Raw genomic sequence first — 21081 nt, forward strand, 5'->3', positions numbered from 1 at the left:
TAAGTGCACTTCCTAAAAATTTCTCCATGTCAACACTTAGCACCTTTGTTCTAACAACTCTATCCATTGTATGGTGTTCTGTCATTTAAAGATTGAAGGCAGGAGGAGGAGGGGACGACAGAGGATAAATTGGTTGGATGGCATCACTGACTCAATGGACATGAGTTTGAGTAAGCTCTGGGAGTTGGTGATGGACAAGGAACCCTGGTGTGCTGCAGTCCATGGGGTTGCAAAGAGTCAGATACGACTGAGCAACTGAACTGAATTTATTTATTTTACTATTTGCAAATGTGGCTTCAGTGAGCATACACCCATCCTTGCTAACATGTGTGATTATGTACATGGTGTAAATTCCTAAAAATGGAATTGCTGGATAGAGAGAACTCACATTTAACATTTTGATAGATCCTGCAAATGTGCCCTCCACAGAGGTAACACCAGTTCACACTGCTGTTAGCAGCAGGATTAGCGACTGCCTATGTTTAAATACTTTATCTTTACTGATGTGGTTTGTGAAATAAACAAACTGGTATTTCATTGACATTTTAATGAACATTTCTATAATTATAAACATTTTTTCATATGTTTATATACCGTTTATTTATTTTTCTGTGAATTGCCTTTTTATTTCCTTTGCCCTTTTATCTTTTCATTTGAAAAAGCAGCTTATATTAAGAAGAAAATTAGTCCTTTTTTCTGATATACATGCTGCAAATAATTTCCCTAGTTTGGCTTTTGACTTTGTGGGTGGGTAATTATTTTTTCTTTTGCCATAGATAAATTTAAATATTTTAATTTTCAGTTTTTTCAGGTTTTTCCTTGTAACTCATAGAGATGGTGTGTGACATAGGAAGGTTTTTTCTTTTTCCTGATCATTTATTTAGTTTCATCTTCTTATTACACTTATCAGAGCCTGTCTGCCCCTCTTCACCCTTCTGGATCCAGCACCTAAGCATATTTTTGGAAATAAAATAGATGCTTGGGCTTCCCTGGTGGCTCAGAGGTTAAAGTGTCTGCCTGCAATGTGGGAGACCTGGGTTAGATCCCTGGGTTGGGAAGATCCCCTGGAGAAGGAAATGGCAACCCACTCCAGTATTCTTGCCTGGAGAATCCCATGGACGGAGGAGCCTGGTGGGCTGCAGTCCACGGGGTCGCAAAGAGTCAGACACGACTGAGCGAGTTCACTTTCACTAGCAAACATTTAATAATGGGTCAATAAAGTATGGTGGTTAAGAGCAGGAATGTTAAGTCAGACTCTCTGAGTTGAAATTTCAATCTTGTTTACCCTGTGCAAATTATGAAATAACATGAAACTACAGTTTCTGTGTTTGTAAGTGAGGGATTGTGTGTGCGTGCTCAATCGCTTTAAACACCTCCGACTCTTTGCAACTCATGGTCCCACCAGCTTCCTCTGTCCGTGGGATTTTCAAGGCAAGAATACTGGAGTGGGTTGTCATGCTCTCCTTCAGGGGATCTTCCCGACCCATGGATCAAATCCATGTCTCCTGTACTGCAGGCAGATTCTTTACCGCTGAGCTACCCGGGAAGCCCCAAGTGAGGGTATTACATAGGGTTGTTGTGAGAATTCAGTTAATCCATATAAGCTCTTAGAATAGTCTCTGTCAGATAAGAAATACCTAGTTCATGTTTCTTATTCTTATTCTCAAAGGTCTTCTTGCTTTGGGGGTAAACCCTTGATCCTATGGGTACATGTCTTTTCTTTGGATTTCCAGGTACCTGTCTGGCTGGACACAGTTTTCAGAGACCTGACTTGGGTGGGTCCGTTGTGGATGTCTTTGTTGGATTCAGTCCTCCTTGACGAGTACTTTCCCATTGGCCAAAGCAGCTCTTGATTCCAAGCTCCACTTTGTTCTGCCAGTGTAGAGAGAGTTCTGAAGGAAAAATTCCTGCAGAAATTCCAATTAAAAGATAATGGAAACATAAAGTGGAGCTAATTAATTTTAGAGCCTCTGCCATCTTCTCGGTACATCAGGCCTTTGTCTTTGTGGTTCTTTGCGAAAGGGCCAATGCTAAATGCTCATTTGCAAAGGTAGGCTAATTGTTCTTGGGAGAGGAGCTAAAGACAAATAATTCACATATCATTATGAAGGTTTAATCATAGTAGATTTATTAATAATCCTTAAATTAAAAAGGTAAATCTGGGCTTGGGTTTGCAAAGGAATTAGTTGAACAAGGGGATGATTTTCTGTATCACCGTACTGCTGCTACTGCTAAGTCACGTCAGTCGTGTCCGACTCTGTGTGATCCTGTAGACGGCAGCCTGCCAGGCTCCCCCATCCCTGGGATTCTCCAGGCAAGAACACTGGAGTGGGTTGCCATTTCCTTCTCCAATGAATGAAAGTAAAAAGTGAAAGGGAAGTCTCTCAGTCGGGTCCAACTCTTTGCAACCCCATGGACTACAGCCCACAGGCTCCTCTGTCCATGGGATTTTCCAGGCAAGAGTACTGGAGTGGGGTGCCATCGCCTTCTCTGCTGTATTTCCATACCCATCAGTAAATTGATCTAGAAGCATCTTCTTCTGGGCTTCAGCTGTGTTGTCTAGGAGCAGAATGAGTAGGGGATGTGAAGACGGAATGTGTCTGCTGTCTGGATGTTACCTACCAGTCTGTGTCTGGCTGTGTCTAGCTGCTGCTTTAATTTTATGGGAAACCTTATTTGGGAGCCGATTGTCTGAGTTTTCTTTCCTCTTCATTTCTTCCCCATTCTTTGCTGCAGTAAGTCCTAATGGTTCATTTTGCTTTCTTTTTATTTCCCCTTGCCTTTCCTTGCTCATTGAGTCGCCAGCCCTCTCTGCTTAGTTCATGAAATCGCCCAGTTCCCACTCCCAGATTGCTGGGCTTCGGCTGTCCCTTTGGGCTTTAGAAACCCAGCCTGTGCTTTGCCCACTGGTTGACCTCAGCACTCATTTGTCTGATACTCTGGGTAGACGCGACCATGTCTTTTTATTTTAACTAAATGATAACTGTCATAAAGTTGTCTTTCTGTACAGACAAAGCCAAAAACCTTAATACATCTGATCAGATGACTTTCAAATATCCATTTATACTTTTTTTCCTTCAACCTTAGTGTTAAATGAAGTGAAAGAAATAGTAATTGAAAATCGGGGTGGAGAGAGTCAAGAGGATTGTGCGAGGCCACTTTTAATGAGTGGAATATCCTTAAATGATAGTAAGTGATGAAAGAAATTCCACTTCAAGATAATTTAAAATAGATATTCTAGAAGACACTTTTGAAAGGGCTGGGGTGGCTGTTCAGTTTCCTGATAGGTCGGCATTGTCTGGGGCTGGAGGTCTTGTTAGAGACGAGTTTAGAGCCTGGGAGATGCAGTGGTCCAGGCGGGGCAAGGATGCTGGATTTTCCCCGATGTCTCCAAGACTGGAGGAGCCTCTGTGCCCCATCCCAATCACACCACGGCTTTGTGACAGAACAGGAAGGAGTCTCAGTCTCTTGACTTCTGATTCTAGGAATGGCCTCTCATGGCTGTACATATTCTAGACTGTGGATGCTAAAGTGACTTTTCCCATCCTTCTCAGCTGCTTAACACAAGCCAGAGTTGGGGCCCCCTGCCCTGAGAATCACCTTCCTTAGTCTAGTGTTAGCTGTCAAGGTCTCAGACTTGTGTGGTCTGCGCACCACCAGTGTGTTCCAGTGAGTTGATCTGAGGGATGGCCAGGCCTGATCACTTGTGTTTGAATTCTGCATGTTATGAAACCTCTAAGCCTCCTTTTGGGCTTCCCTGGTAGCTCAGATGGTAAAGAATCTGCCTGCAATGCAGTATACACAGGGGATGCGGGTTCAGTCCCTGAGTCAGGAAGATCCCCTGGAAAAAGAAATTGCTACCCACTCCAGTATTCTTACCTAGAGAATTTCATGGACAGAGGAGCCTGTTGGGCTACAGTCCATGGGGTTGCAAAGAGTTGGACATGACTGAGCAACTAACATCGGCCACCACAGTCACCTTTGGTGTTCTCTTTTGCTTTAAGCATTTTGATCTTAGTTCCTTCTACTATTTCACCGTACCTCCCACAAGTTACTTCTACAAGAAAAAAAAAAAAAGATATTAGTCAGTTACACCTGGGAGAGAATTGAAAGCAGTGGATACCTAACAAATCCTTAATTGTGTGATAAAGGCTTTATTGTTGTTCAGTTGCTCAGTAGTTTCAAGGCTTTAGCTTCTGATAAAAAAAAAAAATCGCATGCCTCGGAAAGCTGATCTGGGAGATATTTTTGAGGAAGTGGGCATGGGGTGCTCAAGTGAGGGGTCCAGGAGTGTTTTCCCATTGCTGGTGAAATCTCAGCAGAAATACCCTCTTGTAGAGGTTCAGTGGCCTTTGAAAGGCGTTCTTCTGGACGCTCTACCTCAAAGGCGAAGGTGGAGCCCTCCCCCAGTCTGGGTGACAGGAGACAGTGAATGATGGCAGTGCCTGCACAGTTAGAGCAGTGCCTCTGACTTTGGGCTGAACAGCTTCCTGTAATGTCATACTGGATGTTGTTATTTAGCTGCTACATTGTGTCTGACTCTGCAACCCCCTGGACTGTAGCCTGCCAGGCTCCTCTGTCCATGGAATTCTCCAGGCAAGAGTACTGGAGTGGGTTGCTGTTTCCTCCTCCAGGGGATCTTCCTGACCCAGGGATGGAACTCTTGTCTCCTGTGTTGGCAGGCGGATTCTTTACCACTGAGCCACCAGGGAAGCCCCAGTGTCACATTAGCTGTTTTCAATCCACTGTACGGAAAAGCTAGGGGAAAAAGAAATTCATATTTCCCACTGGCAGGTTACCATCCTAAAGCAGTGTCTGTGTTCTCCCATTTGAAATATGCCACTTTTTCATGCAAATTTTCTTTGTTTTTGTGACAAGATGGACACACGTGTTGGGGATGCACTGTGCTGGGAGCTGGTGGGACATTGATGCCATCTGTGGAGGGAACTGGGCACGACCCATTACCATCCCTGAAGAAATGATGCCAGTTCTGATGTCTTAGAGATGATGTTTTAGAGATGGCACATATTTAAAAAAATGTCGGTTAAATATAAACTTTCAAAATTGCAAGCAGCAAGTAGTAGAATTGACAAGATTAGTGCTTAGTGTTCTTATTATTCTTTTAAGAAAATAGGGTGCGATCTCCTGGCTCACCATCTGAGAGCATGTTCCTTTTCCAGTGAAATCTATTTATTACTATATTTATATATGTGTGTGTGTGTGTGTATTCTGCTTATTAAAGCATATGGTAAAAAAAATGATTAACTATGGGTATTTATCAGCCATTCTGCCCTATGTTTGATTGATTTAGTTGATTTTACTTTATGCATATTTGGGGATTGTCTGATGATAAATCATCGTTTGAAATATGTCTCTATATATGTATATATGTATATATATTTATTTCTTGACAAATCGGGATTGAAACTATGTAAGTGGGAATGTATTTCCACAAGCGACTATTAATTTATAGTTACTAAGATAATGGCATACACGTTCACTTTCAGTTCTATCTGGGTAGCTCTGTAAATTGTGTATTGATTATGCTAATGACACTGGTGTCTTTATTACTTGTCTGCAGATCCATGCAGATGGAATGCACATTTGGCAAGGTTGTCATTCTGTTAGAAAAGGTACATTATTAAAATCTGCTTTTTGGAGAGATTGCATTAGAACTAAAGAAAAACATTGATTAGACTCATAGGGAAATATAAGTAGTTGTGTTGTAGGAAATAAAAAGTGCAGTTAAAAAGTTTTTTAAAAGGATGCTCATTTATTTCCTTTGTTTCAAATTCCTTAAGGAAAGTGTTTCAGAAATGGTACTTAATCAATAATGATCCATTTTTATAGTTTATTTTTGGTTATGTGGCTTTTGTTTTGTTTTGTTTATCAGGCTGAAGGAAATTTAGACATTTAGGTTTGCCTATATTTTTAAATTTATTAGCCCAACTAGAGGGGAACAAAATGAATTTCTCTTTTTCCAGTTGCACATAAATTTTCTTGTATTTTGTAATAGCTCATAAGCCATAAATCACAGCCTCACTTTTTGCTGTGATCTTTCATTGTACAAACATGTACCTTATTTTATAGGGTCTTTCTCTTTCCTTCTTTCTTTGTTGCTGAGCCATTAAGTTACCGAAGAAGTTCTTTAGAAACTGCTTTCTTATCTTCCTGAATGGGATCATTTCTTAGAAATGTGGGCTGTCCACTTACTTGTGTGCCAGCTTGAAAGGAAAGAAAAAATCTTTTAAAATGTTTTTTAAAAATCATTTTCCACTCTATATTTTAATGACAGTTTGATCCCCAGTTTGTTTGAGAACCAGTTGGCCCTTCAGAAGGAGAAAAAGGAAAAAAAAAAAAAAGCAAGATGTTTCATGTTCCTGGGTGATATGATTCCATTTAGTGGAATAATAATGCCCCAAATGTTGTGTTTAACTCACAACCTTTAGACAAAACCGACTTTCCCTGTCTTTCAAATATATCATTGCAATTAAGAAGAGGAACTTCCTCAATTAAAACAAAAGTGAAAGCAGAGTCACTAATAAAGAGAAAGGAGTGGTAATATTGAATTGATTTTTGTGAATGAGATTGGAGTTTATCATCTCAAAATTTAGAGATGAGTCTTGTTACATTGCAGCAAACTAATGTTTCTTGTTCAAAACAAAACTTTCTCCCTAAGCTAGTGTGCTTCAGTAATTGTTGAGATAGTTTACTTTAAGTGTCCAATTAAGAACTATTGTTACAATTGGATTGGCATTAGAGAAAATAGCTGAAGTCATAAGAACAGTTGGGAGAAATATCGGAAAATATGATGTCTGGAATATAAAGGTTTTCTTTTCAGATTTTCTTTGCCTGGGTGGAGTAATACTTCCTCACTATGCTATTAATCCTATACCTGAGGCTTACTGATGACATTTAAAGAAAAAATAAGTAGACTCTTCCCCAAATATCCAGATGTCTGAATCCTAGGTTCACAAACATGTTTCATTTATTGTTGTAGTTGCCCTAAGAAGCATTTTTCAGGATACCTGGTCATTACGTACTAAAAACTACACATAAGTGTTTTTAAGTAATTTGTTTTCCTCCAGAGTAGATTTTTAGCAGTTTTAAAATCACTTAGCTATAGAAAATTAGACCAGTGCATCCGGATATTAACAATAACTTTATGTAATATTTTTCTAATATAAAATGGAACAAAGGGTCCATGGACTTGGTTGAAGATTGAGCTTAGGGATGTAGAAGTTGGTTTTGTTTGTCGGTTTTTGTAGGGAGTTAGGGACTATACTCCAGATATATTACTTACAGCCCCTTCCCAGGGAGCCAGTGATGTTGAACATGAAGGCACCAGGCTAAGTGGAAGAAGGAAGGGACTCAAATCTGGTGAGAAAAAAGGTGTTTGCCAAGAAGCCCCACAAAACAAAACAGCAACAACAATAAAAAGACATGGGAGAGATCACCGAAAACCCTTCATCTCGGGGAAAACCGGAACGAAACCTTTCCAGGGTAATCTTTTTCTCTATTAGGCTAGATGATTTTGATTTTGTGTACCCGTTTTAAGTGTTTCCACCTCGTGTTTGTCAGGCTGACTTATCATTCTTGTGGTTTCTTGCTCTATTTTCTTCCACATGAAGCCTAAGCCTTTTGTTTCTTTTTTTAAATATATTTATTTATTTATTTTATTATTTGTCTGTTTCGGGTCTTAGTTGCGACACTCTAGGTTTTTGTTGCGTCAGGTGGGATGGTTCCTTTCCGGGCACAGACTCTAGCTGTGGTGCATGGACTCACTAGTTGGGGCAAGTGGGCTTAGTTGCTCTTTTTCTCAGTATGTGGGATCCTAGTCCCCTGATCAGGAATCGAATCCATGTCTCCTGCTTTGCTGGGCGGATTCTTAACCGGTGGACCCCAGGGAAAGTCCCAGGGCCGAGTCTTTTAATGTGAAAGTTTTAATGGACTCACTCGGGTTTATATTGTTGACAGTAGTGGTCTAGTGTATCACGTTGTCTTTCAGAAAGGATCGTGAGCTACATGAGGAATCATAGTAATTTAAACTAAGAGTTAATTTTTTTTTTCCTCCCCCTAAAAGAGAATAAAAGAGAGCTATTAGAATCAGTATCTGTTTTTGTTTTTAGCCAAATTTTGGATTTATTTTCCCTTGGCTTTATGTGTGTTTGAATCAAGACCAAAGTAAAAGGAATCTCACCAAAGACCTTTTAAGTCCCAGGAAGTGTCAGCAGGTCTTTGCAAATCTCTCCCATTAGATTAAAAAGTTAGCTGGTGTGATTGTGGTATTTCTGTCCAATCTCTCTCCAGTATTGGCTTTATTGGGATTATAGATAAAAGGTGAAATCTGGGTATGAAGATAGTGAAAAAAGCCATGGTTCATACACCTGTTTAATTAGCCTTGGTTAATACACTTGTCTTAAAGCCAAGACAGCAAGTTCATCTCTAGGACCGGCTCCACCATGCCTGAGGCCTGGCTGTCGCTGAGCCAGCTCCCCTTTTCTTAGGCCCACAGTCCCTCTGAAGTCCTCCAGATCCTGTTTCTGGGGTGCCTCCCGTTAACCCTTTCTGCTACTGATTTATCTTGCTTTCTCTGGACTTCTTCCCTGCATTGTGTCAGAGTCACCATACTGATCTCTTTGCTTCCAATTCTGGTCTCTTTCCAAACCTTCTTCTTAATCACCAGTGGGGCATCTCTCTAAAATGTACATGAAATCAGTCACTTTCCTTAAAGTCCTCCAGTGATTTCTCATAGCACCAGGTTAATATCTGACTATTTAGCCCACAGTAGTTCCCTTGTGAGCCGCTCATTTTTCCAGCCTCGTCTCTGCCACTGCTCCCATTTTCTTCCATTCTATCCAGAGCCCCTCATTTGAGTAGCATAGAAGAGCTTGCGCTTCTTGGAAAGCATCATGTTTTGCATCTCTGCCTCTACATATGTTTCCTCTTTAAAAAAAAAAGAAAGAAAGCTATGTATTTATTTGGCTGCATCAGGTCTTACTTGTGTCATGTGGGATATTCCATTGCATTGCATGGACTCACCAATTAAGGCCTGGGCTCAGTTGCGCCAAGCCATGTGAGGTCTTACTTCCTCCACCAGGAACTGAACCAATGTCTCCTACATTGCAAGGCGGATTCTTAACCACTGGACTACCAGGGGAGGCCCCCATTTCCTCTTTTTGGAGTGCCATCTATCACTTGTCCTCAGCGCTGTGCTGTGGGCCGTGCTGTGCTTAGTCGCTCAGTCCTGTCTTTGCAACTCCATGGACTGTAGCCCACCAGGCTCCTCTGTCCATGGGGATTCTCTAGGCAAGAATACTGGAGTGGGTTGCCATGCCCTCCTCTAGAGGATCTTCCAACCCAGGGGTCAAATCCAGATTGCCCGCATTGCAGGTGGATTCTTTACCAGCTGAGCCACCAGGGAAGCCCGTCCTCAGTGCTGCTCGCCCTCTAAGACAGCCCAGCGCTGCTCCTCTTTAGCTAACATTTTTCTGCGCTGCTCCATCTAACTGAAAAGCTTCTCCAGCTGAGCACCGCCTTCTGCAGTTACCGGTTTATTCGTCCCTCCCTTTCTCTGCCTGCCCCTGTGCTTCCCAGCCCTTCTCATGTCATGGCACACACAGAAAAATGAAACGTTTTGAAGGAAACACTTGGATAAATGGAGAAGCAATTGGCCTGCCAGTGTCCGATTATCTCTAGCTGTAACCTGGCCACTTGGAGGGTGGAGTCAGTATCCTTGAACACCTGAACCCCCTTTTGACCCACTGGTTGGGAAGCTCTGCAGAAGATTTTAAGCTCCTTAGGACAAGGACCAGGTCTTAGACGTTGCATCTCCGGTGGGTGTGCGTGCACGAACTGAGTTGCTTCAGTCGTGTCTGACTCTTTGCTGCTCTATGGACCACTCCTCTTTCCATCGGATTCTCCGTCAAGAACACTGGAGTGGGTTTCTGTGCCATCCTCCAGAGGAACTTCCCCACCCAGGAATCAAACCCGCGTCCCTTATGTCTCCTGCATTGACAGGCAGGTTCTTTACCACTAGCACCACCTGGGAAGCCCAGAGCCTTAGCCAAATGCCTCTTACTATGTGGATGCTCAGTAAATGTTTGTTTGCTGAAGGTGCAACAAGATAGCCACAGTCACTCAAATTAAGACAGCCCAGTGCTGCTCCTCTTTAGCTAACCTTAAGTGATTAAGGCAGGAATCTGTTTATAAATACTCTTTATGAAAGTTAGAGTGCTATGATTGCTTTCTTCTAAATTTCATGTTAAAGATAAATAAGGATGAAGTCGAGGAAGGAAATTTGAGTAGGATTCTGATTGGAAGAAGAGAAACTTAATTTGGTTCCAAAGTGTGAGTGTGTAGTTTTCAGAGTGTATGTGTCTCTGTGTGTGTTTTAACCTCTCCCAAGGCTAATTTCCTCCCACTCAGCATCCTCCTATGAGGAATTTCACTGGATAAAGAAGAGTGGCAGTACGTTCATATTTGGCATGTGCCCCTTCCTAATAGAGCATCTGAGATGTTTCTCTTTGAACTTCAAGGACCGTGATAGACCTGCAGAACAATCAAGCAAAACCACCGAAATTCTAGACTCCGACTGTGTGATTTTAACAGAGATAATTCTTTCTATATGAGATTTTAGAGGCAGGAGAGAAAAGTACATGAAAATGTGTCTTTTTTTTCCCTCTCTCTCTTTCCCTCCCTTTTTTCTTTAAAACAGTTTAACAAATTTCAGAGAATAGAGTGGTTAGAACATAAACACTGTAGGAAAAGTAAGAAGAGCCCATTTGTATCCGCGATTCCTTGAGCTCCCTGGACCTGTTGTCATCACCGGGTCTCAGCCTCCATGGGCCCTGTTCTGCCAGCTGAGGCCAAAGTCTGGACACATGCATCCTTGGCCACTTCAGAGGGCTTTTGCTTTTGTCTCGTTTGTTTACTTTTTCCTGACAGTAGAAAAAGGGGAGACAGCAGAGTAGCAGGCAGGTGGGGTCCAGACAGCCCTGTTCCTTCATCAGAGCCTGCTTGTGATTTTTTAACAATGGATGATTTATTTTCCCCAAGTCTGTTCTCATCTTATGGGACTTCCAGTTAGAATGCATATGTAGAGCCCAGAAAGCACAAAATAATGATCCCACCCTTTTTTTTTTACTCTTTGGTAAAGGAGGAAGGCGCCTCTTTAACTCTTTGTAGCCCAAAGGTAACTTTTCCTGTCTTCTTAACATCCGGATACACCAGTTGATGGAATTTGAGCACATTTGTAGAGGCTTCCCAGGTGGCACAGTGGTAAAGAATGCATGCCAGTGCGTGGGATACATTAGATGTGTGTTCGATCCCTGGGTAGGGAAGATTCCCTGGAGAAGGAAATGGCAACCCACTCCAGTATTCTTGCCTGGAGAATCCCATGGACAGAAGAGCCTGGTGGGCTACAGTCCATGGGATCGCAAAGAGTTGGGCATACCTGAAGCAGCTGAGTACACAGGCGTGTAGGGTAGGAGTGCTTTTCAGACATGGTTTGCTCTAAATAAGAGTCATCTCTGCTTTACTTTTTAGGGGTGGGACTTCAGTAAATCTTAGAAGACCAGTCACTGTGACTATATGTGAACTTTAAAAACAACATCAGACAGTCCATTATTTGGGCACAAGCTTATTGTTCACTTGAGGTACATCATTCATAGCAACCTGGGGACATTTGAGTGTGGAATGCATATGTTTAAATTATCTGTTGACTTATTCATCATAGAGTTCCTGGAAATAAGACACTAGGGTTATAATGCTTTATTTTTTTATTTTCAGAAGATATCCTTGGAAGAGAGAACTTAGGCAGCTTTCCAAAATAACAAAAACATACTTTTACTAGTCTACTAATAATGTCGTGTTGAGCTCAGTTTTTATTGAACATCTAGTGTTTTGTAGTTTTAGGCGCTTCAGATCCAAGAGGTCATGGTATTCACATGAAGCCAAGACTTGTTCTTTTTTTAAGGCAGTGTGCATATTTTAGCTGGTATTTTCTTGAACTTACTGGCACTGTGTGGGTTGCTTTAAGATTGAGTAATTCATGCCATGGTTGTTTAATCTGGTGAAAAGCTGGCTATGACCAGAGAACAAACTGTTAGGAAATGGTCCAGTTTTTAAGTTTGCGTGTGTGTAAGTGGAGTATTTTGGGTTCATTCATCTCTTGCCAATCTTAGTTGTTAAGTAGTCTTCTTGCATTCATATTTACATCATCCTCTGAATCCTGTGTTTCTGCCACTCTCATAAAAACAGACTGGTTTGTAAGGTAGGGCCTCATGCTTAGAATCCACCAGGAAAAAGCCTCATTTATATCTCCGGCAAGAAGGACAGAGGGCCTGCACTGTGTACTCGCTGCCAGAAGTTTTTATAGTAATACTTTGTATCTAGGCTCTGGCTCTTACCATTAAATGTGCTTTTTATAGAGTACCAAGTTATAAATGTAGTGCGGCTACGGCATATTAATCTTACTGCAGAGATTTAATGAGGCAGTTGTTTTGCGATGGACACTATTGGGAGCAGAAAGCGACAGAGTTTTACTTTACCACTGAGCTGCAGAAATATTCCTAGCCTGGTAATAATTATAACCACATGATCTCTTAGTTTTTCTTACTTTTGCCAGTGCTTTTCCATGCAAAAGTGGCTTGGAAGGAGGTCCATTTCTAGGCAGTGAGATGGATTGGAAATTGGGCTGTTTTCTCAGTGGTTTGACATTTTTTAACTTTGATCAGGCCTGGGATCCTTGTTGCACAGAGAGAAATATGTAGGATGAGTTTCAAGAATACAGATAGTCTTTGCCAGTCCGCTGAGATGGCTTTTAGATATTCATTACTTTTACTTGACTTTTATATAGGTTATAAAAAGTAAATGTGGTGAAACCTCATTTTTACATGGACAGAATAGAATTTCTGCTGGTTGGCCTTAAACTGATCCCACATTTGAAATTAATTGAAGTCCATGGGTTTATTGCCTCCAACACTTTTAAGCCAGTGCAATTTTTCATTTTCCCCAAAGTTGTAATTTTATTAAACCAAGTTGTAGCAATAACAACCCTTATGAAGAGGAGGATGAGAAGAAGGAAGAAACCACCTGCCAGGGAACATAATAAGAGGAAAAAAATCACACTTTCTTTTAAATTTCCATTTATAAGTAATTTTAACACAATTGAAAACAGAGAGCCGCCATTTATTTTTATAATAATAATCGTGTCTTTGTTCCAAAATTAAGCCTTTATCCAAGTTCAAACATTGTTAAGCCCAGTGCCTCATAGGGCCCTTTCCGAAGGGATGAGCCAGAAAGTTGGCTGGGCGTGTGAGGTTGCGTGTGATGGATGAAACACGTTTGGGTGGCCTCCTTCAGGGCAGCGGACAGAACGGTGCCTGCAGCTGTTCTGGAGTTTGTAGTCGTAGTGCACGGAGGGGAGATGTGCAGGTACTTTAAATTATTGCCCTTTGGGAGGGTTTGTAGTACAACCAGAGAGTTGGAATAACAGCTGTCCGTCCTGCAGTGGTGTTGGGGGTGGGGCAGTGTTCACAGGCACGGACCCTGTATTTATAACCCCTTAGGTTGAAGTCAGAGGTTTGAATGGCTAGCAGAGTAATACAATTATTTTTTATGATTGACTCTCAAAGGACTTTATAAAAACTACCTAACTAAGGCCATGTGCAATTATTGAAGTGTAGCCACCTGTGGGAAAGAAATGGTTGACAATGTAAGCTTTCTGGAATCTTCTAGCGCCACTAGGAATGGAAACTCATAACACAAATAAACTCATCTTTAGAATGGGCAAGAGCAAATTCTTCATGGACATGGAGGTTGGCCAAAAAAAAACACACACACACAACAACAATCTACTGTTAGGAGACAGCCTGAGATTCCGGAGCTCATTATACTACACTAAGGCATCAGAGGCTGTAATCGCACCCACCCCCCAGAGGGTCCCTCTTAAGTGGTGACCTAAAAACAAATTCACCAGTTGGCTGGAGCTTGCATCCTGAAGTTGCAGCAGAAGTGAATAAGCTTGACTGACTTCAGTCCCTGAAGGATTCTATCTGTAAATGCAGAAGTGGAAGCAAAACCATTTTTTATTAGTCTTAAAATGACCCTCATTTTAATAACTAGCCACAGTGTCAGAAGCATGGACCGGGGTCACTCCTTAGCTGTTAAGACCTAAAGCATCATGCAGGCTTTCCTATTTGTTTGATATGTTTGATTTGGATTCGTATAAAGTGCCCATATTCTTGAATAATAAGGAAGGCAAGTTCTTATCATTTTCTCTGCATACTACTTAAAGTATTCAGAGTGTCTCCTTATTTAAAAACAAACAGGCCTGCAGACTTGATGCGTAGCATTTAAATAATCATATTAAAATTCAGACCCAGCCCCCACATTTCCCTGAGTGCTGTCAGTTTTATGAGAAGCTGGAAACTGATGCTAAACAACCGAGAGTGTTCAGTATGCGTCTGCTGCCTTCCACCAAGGGTTGAATGGGTGTGGGGGGCCAGTTCCCATAGTGGGGACACTTACTTATTTTCCGAGTGGCTCTAATTTGACAGTATTTTACCCACTTGGTTTGAGCTTGTTGGAGCTCTTTGAACCATTATCTATTTGTTGCGTCTGTAGCACTAGATGAAACATTTGAAACCAGCAAAGGCAAATGTGATGCTTTGACATTGCATCAGCTTTCGAAGATGTAAGCATGTAGATGCTTTTGAATTTGGACTTAACTGGTCTGTTCCCATTCACAGGAAAAATACTAGGAAAGGACTTTTTAATGTACTCCTTTTTCCCTCTCTCCTCTCCCTTCTCATCATCACTAAATACTATTTACTAAGCACTCACCCCAACATAGTACTGTGCTGGACAAAGGACAGGGCAAATGAAAAAGGTCCTGTGATTACTCCCCCAGGGATGAGCAGTCTATAACTCAGTATATTGAAACAGGCACTGCATAGAGTATGGAGATAATAATTTTCCAGATGAAAAATCAACCCAAATTATCAATTTACTTTAACCCGACGTTCTTATTTGAAAACAAACAAAAACTACTTGCTCTTTGAATTGGGGATTCTGCTTTTGCCTCATGAACCCAAGAGATCATTCGCCATGTTGAAATGCAAGTTGATTTGGGCATTTGGGAATCGTTTGAAGGGTGATGATATAGTTAAGTTTATTACAGATGTGAAGAAAGGCTTTGGAGCAACTGCCAGCCAAAGGGCAGCACTGTGAGTTGTAGAAGCAGGTTCGCAGAAGCAACTGGCATGCAGAGTGGCAGAAATTTCGACAGCCGGATAGGGGGCTGATGGCATTCATTGACTTTCCAGTGAAGTCTGGGCTCATTTGACTCTGTGAATTCTGGATGGCAATATTTCAAATATTTATCCTCCATATTAAAAAAACTGTCTACAGAAAACATATTACATATTTCTTCGGTGCTTTGATACAATTCTTTTGTAACTATTTCACTGAAAACTCTGTTTTGAGCCATAATTTACTTCTGACTTTGGAGGACTTTTTGCTATTCGAAATGAATGTTCTGTAAACGAAGTCACAGATTTTATTATCCCAATTCTCCCTAAAGAGGCATTCTCTCTTTTCCTCTGCTTTCCTGCACAGAGGAGCAGTGGCACTAAAATATTTGGGTGTACTTCTCTAAAATGAGGCAAAAGACAGCGTAAGAAATCGCAAAGTATTTCTTGAGCTGCAAGGGAAAACGTCACGTGTTTTACTGTCTTAGTCCCTCTTGCTATTCGTGTGTCATTCTTAGAGTTAGAATGGAACTATTTTTAGTTTTCCCACCATTTAGCTCTTTGAGGCTGGTAATGTCAATTGAAGTTGTTGACTCAATTATAATCTGTAATTGCTCTTTGTATATTTGGTTTTGTTTTTTCATGATTTGGAAACCAAGAGACATACCAATGTATTTACACTTGAATTTGTGCTTGCAAGAATGTTTGGCTGTGTGGCGGAGCTTATTTTGCTATTGCTGTCTAACAAATAATGAGGTGACTGTGTGTTTTGACCAGTTTATAAGTAAAGGTCAATTTCGTGCCTATGGTAATTAGCTTAGCTTATTCTAGACTTTTGGCTAATTCTGGTAATTTCCTGTGAAAGAGTATATTTAGCAGAAAAGGAATTCATTCTCAAGCACGGTGGTTTTTCCTCTCTGCATTGGAGACTGTTTAATTTCAAAAATGATTTATCTCTCTTGTAAGCAAAAAAAAAAAAAAAAGGCTGTGAAAAAAATGTCAAAGTTAACCTTAAGGGTGGCAAATTATTTGAAAGGAGTTGGGAAAAGGGCTGCGTATTGGAGGAGAGATGCTCCCGTCATCAGGAACTGACAGATTTTAGGGAAGACTCATTTTTGGATGCTTTTGAAATAAAATCTGCAATAAAGCCCTCCTTTTGCAGCTTCAAGGGAGAAGGTGTTTCTGTTTTGGGTAGCAAGATTAAAAGTGACTTGAAAAGAACCTTTCAACCCCATGCTTACAGTCTTGATTTCTTTTTTCAGACCCCAACTGTAAACTTGAAGACAAGACTGAAGATGGAGAAGCAATAGACTGTAAGAAGAGGCCGGAAGACGGGGAGGAGCTAGAGGACGAGGCTGTGCACAGCTGTGACAGCTGCCTCCAGGTGTTCGGGTCACTGAGCGATATCACAGAGCACAAGATCAATCAATGTCAGCTGACAGGTAAACAGTACTTATCACTTCTTGTCTCCTCACACTGTTCTATTGCAGATTTTTTTTTTCAGTTTGTTCTTTTCTCTTCTGTTGTCTTCCAGCTGTTTTATTCTCACACTTGAGTACCTAGGTAAGTCTGGAAGTGCTTTAGAAAGACTTCTAAGATAATGGTTTATGGCAAATTCAGTGCCACAGTCATCCTTAGATTTTGAAGTATACCTAGAGTTTGATAGCTAATGGATATGTTTTCGATTCCTTTTTAAAAAGCAACAGTGATATAGTCTTTTAAACTATGTAGATGGAGACCCTAACATGGGGTGGCTAAGATAAAGTTTAAAAATGCCTTCTGAGTATGTTTTCCCAGAAGTTTAGCATGCATGAATTTCATTTAGTTTAAACGTCTGCTTAAGAAAACTTTTCCTCATCAGTCACTCTTTGCTGAGTTTAGTGCCTTTTTTGCCCTGTAAAGCCTGATGCTTAGTCATGAATATCACAGTGTTCAATGCATGTGTTAACTTTTCCATCTCCCTCATTAGACTGGAAGCTCATGGGTGGCGGGAATTCTGTCTTGTTCATCACTCTATTCTGTAAGCCTTGCACAGTGCCTGGCCCACAGAAGGTGCTCACTTAAGTCATGGCAACTATTCTCCTCTACGTTTCATGGTAAAAATCAGATTTAAAATGACAGGAAACAGGACGTGTTCAAGTTAATGGTTGGATAAAAGTAAAACTCGGTTACCAAAGTTATACTCTCTTTAAAAATATATCCTGCAGGAACATGCTATATAAGGTTGGAGGGACATTTTATATAGACATCTCTTTTATATTCGTGTCATTCTCTTATTATTTGACTCTGACATTGCCCCGGTGTGTATGTGTGTGTGTCTGTAGGTCTCTTTCTCTTATTTTCCTAGCACAAATCTTTCTTCAACTAACCATGTGTAGGAAATGTATTTATTAGACAAGTGGTTCTGCAACTGTTTTCCACAGAATGTTGATAATTTTGCAAGATTTTAATAGGTGTTCCATTTTAACCAGGTTTCCTGAACAGATTATTATGGAAATATTGGATTAAATCCAATTAAAAAGCCTTCTTTATTGAAGTGCACTGTTGCTTTTCAAAAAGGGATTGCAGTGAGCATGTTTATTAGATTCTTCTTTCTTTCAGAAAACCTATTATCATTTTTTTGGAATGTAAGTTTGAAAATCTATGAAGCTTATGTAAACATTGGCTGTGTACATATTTTTTAGGGTTTTGATAACTTTTGATATAATTCCAAACTTATAGAAAAATTGCAAAAATATTATATGTGACTCTCATTTACCACTTATCTGATTCACACGTTGTTTGTATTTTACCCTCTTTGCTCTGTCATTGTCTCGTTAATTTTTTTTCTTAGTCATTTGAGAGAAGGCTGGAGACTTCACACCCTTCTAAATATATCCTGTGTACTTCCTAAGAATAAATACATTCTCTTACATGACTACAGCACACTTACTCAAAATGAGGGAAGTTCACATTTAACACAGAATACTGTGATCTAATCCATAACCAATATGTAAATTTCAACAGTTGTCCCAATAATGTCATTTAGAGGTTTTTGTTTGTTGTTTGCTTTTTCTCCTCTGGGATTCAGGACCGTGCATAACTTTTAATTGTCATGTCTCTTCTCCTTTCACCTGAAATGATCTCACTTTTTGAGAGTAACTCCCAGCATTTTATAAAATGCCTATGTATAATTGGGTTTGTTTGATGTTTTCTTATGGTTATATTCAGCTTCTATACTTCCATGGGGCTTCCCTGGTTGCTCAGACAGTAAAGAATCTGCCTGCAATGCAGGAGACCCAGGTTTGATCCCTGGAGAAGGGAATGACTATTCACTCCAATATTCTTGCTTGGAAAATTCCTGGACAGAGGAGCCTGGTGGGATACAGTCCATGGAGTTGCAGAGTCAGACAGGACTGAGCAGCTAAGAGTCGGACATACTTCCATGGCAGGAATACCACCAAAGTGATGTTGAGCCCTTCTCAGTTAATCATGTCAGGAAGTATCTGGATGTTCATTTTTACCAGTGTTGTTGGGGTTAACAATGAATAGTTGTTTTAAGTGGTGGACGCCAACTTTCTCCAGTGTTCAAAAGTTGTTTTCCCCTGGTAAATACAATAAGTAATTTGTGGGAAGAAACTTTGGAGCTTCCCTGGTAGCTAAGCTGGTAAAGAATTCACCTGCAATGCAGGCGACCCTGGTTCAATTCCTGGGTCAGGAAGATCTCCTGGAGAAGAGATGGCTACCCACTCCAGTACTCTGGCCTGGAGAATTCCATGGACTGAGGAGCCTGGCAAGCTACAGTCCATAGGGTTGCAAAGAGTCAGACAGGACTGAGCAACTTTCACTTTGACACTATGTAAATATTTTCATTCTCATGAAATATCCACTTTAGCTTTATAATTTTTGCATTTGTTTGTTGGCCTTCGACTATAATTTCTTATTCATTCATTGATTTTTGTGTTCATATCACCATGGGCATTTGGATTTTTATTTTCTTTCATGGGTCATAATTCATTACTATCATCACTTGCTCAGATTCACTGAAATTTGAGTCAGATTTCAACTCAATTTCAACTCAGATTCCCTTCGAACTGGATCCTGTGTCAGCTTAATATGTCTCTGTCTTTATTTGAGGATAGATTCAGTTTCTCCTTCAGTCAGATGCTCTAGGCTCCTTTTTATGTTCAACTCCTAATCAATCTTCTGTTCAAGGAGCCCTGTTTCCTTCAAGAGGACAGAGGTATTTAGAAATCAAGATATGGACACTATGTGTGCTCATTGATAAAGATATATCATTGGTTATAAACCATCTCAGCAGATAGAATTAGGAAATATATATGTGTATTTGGTATAATGAGTTTCCCAAGTGGTGCTAATGTTAAAGAACCTGCTTGCCAAAGCAGGAGACAACAGATGTGGTTTCAGTCCCCTGGAGGAAGGCATGACCACTCACTCCAATATTCTTGCTTGGAGAATCCCATGAATAAGAGGAGCCTGGTGGGCTACAGTCCATAGGGTTGCAAAAAGTTAGACAGGACTGAAGTGACTTAGCACTTAGTATAATACCTGTATTATAATACCTTAGTAAAATACCTGTATTTATAAACTGTATTTAGCTTATAAAATGTACATATATACAAATATATACACATATTTGTATTTTTCTGTCTCTAACAAGAACCACATGTTTCTACTGATACCCATCATTTCAATCTAGCACTTGTGGAACATCCCAATCTTTTTTCTGTGTTTGTTACTGCCTTCTCGAGTAGTGAGCCACCTAACTTCCATTATCCTCAATATATGTACTCAATTGCTGAGTCTAGAACACACAGTAAGTAGTTTAAAAATTGCTTACTCATATCATCAGGATAAGCAGGCCAACTGACTAGAGTTTAATAGTTGTTTATAGTTAGTAATGCTATAATTTATAATATAAAATCTATATAGAGTGAAATTTATAAGTCCTCAGGGTACCATTTGATGAGTTTTGATAAAATACATATACCCATGTGACCCATATCCCTCTTAAGATAATTTCCTAGAAATTTCTCTTCTCTTGACTCTTTTCCAATCAGTAATGCTCCAGCAAAAGTAACTAGCTTTTAAGTTTTTAACTGCAGGTTTGTTCTGCCTCTTCTAGAACTTCTAATAAGCACACACAGTGTGTACTCTTTATTTTGTGTCTGGTTTCTTTTGTTCAGTGTACTATCTGTAAGATTTATTCTTGTATGTATATGAAGTTTGTTCTTTTTTATTGCTGTGTAGTATTCCAGCCTATTAATGTATCATCATTTGTTTTCCATTCTCCTATTGCTAGACATTTTGGTTATTTTAGTTTTTGGTTATCATAAATAAAGTTGTTGTGAACCTTCCTATGCAGGTCTTTTTTGTGGACATATGTTTTATTTCTCTTGAGTTAAGTAGGAGTAGAATTGCTGGATCACAGGGTAGGGTATATTTAACTATGTGAAAAACTTCCAAATCTTTATCACAAGTGGTTGCACCATTTTATACTTTTCACCAGCATTGTCTGAGAGTTCAAGTTGTGTGTCCTTGATAACATTTGTTTTGCTTGCCTTTTCAAGTTAAGCATTCTGTTGGGTGTGTATAGGTATTCTTTGTGGATTTATTTGCATTTTCTAACTCATGTACACTTAATTGACTTCATTTAGTGCATTTTCTCCTCAGAATGCATAATTTTTGGAAAATCCCATTAAGTGCACAGTTAATATGATTCTATTTTCAGTGGAATAGCTTTAAAGGGAAGCTCTACTTCTGTGGAATCAACACTAACATTAGGGTGAAGACATGGGAACGCAACTGATATGGCCAATTTAAACTA

The 21081-nt window shown here is 40.2% G+C and overlaps 1 protein-coding gene across 5 annotated transcripts in view; it reads left to right on the forward strand.

Annotated features, from left to right (window-relative positions):
• ZNF521 (zinc finger protein 521) overlaps positions 1-21081 on the forward strand; it is a 312597-nt gene that overhangs the window by 14958 nt on the left and 276558 nt on the right. For all 5 annotated transcript variants that reach the window (XM_069569276.1, XM_069569272.1, XM_069569274.1 and 2 more), the window contains one exon: positions 16517-16696. Coding sequence is in view for 4 of the 5 variants with exons in the window: in XM_069569272.1 (XP_069425373.1) it covers positions 16517-16696 (180 nt within the window). In the remaining variant the exon portion in view is untranslated. The remainder of the gene's footprint in view (positions 1-16516; positions 16697-21081) is intronic.

Source organism: Ovis canadensis, chromosome 23 (assembly GCF_042477335.2).
Source record: "Ovis canadensis isolate MfBH-ARS-UI-01 breed Bighorn chromosome 23, ARS-UI_OviCan_v2, whole genome shotgun sequence".
Classification (NCBI taxonomy): Eukaryota; Metazoa; Chordata; class Mammalia; order Artiodactyla; family Bovidae; genus Ovis; species Ovis canadensis.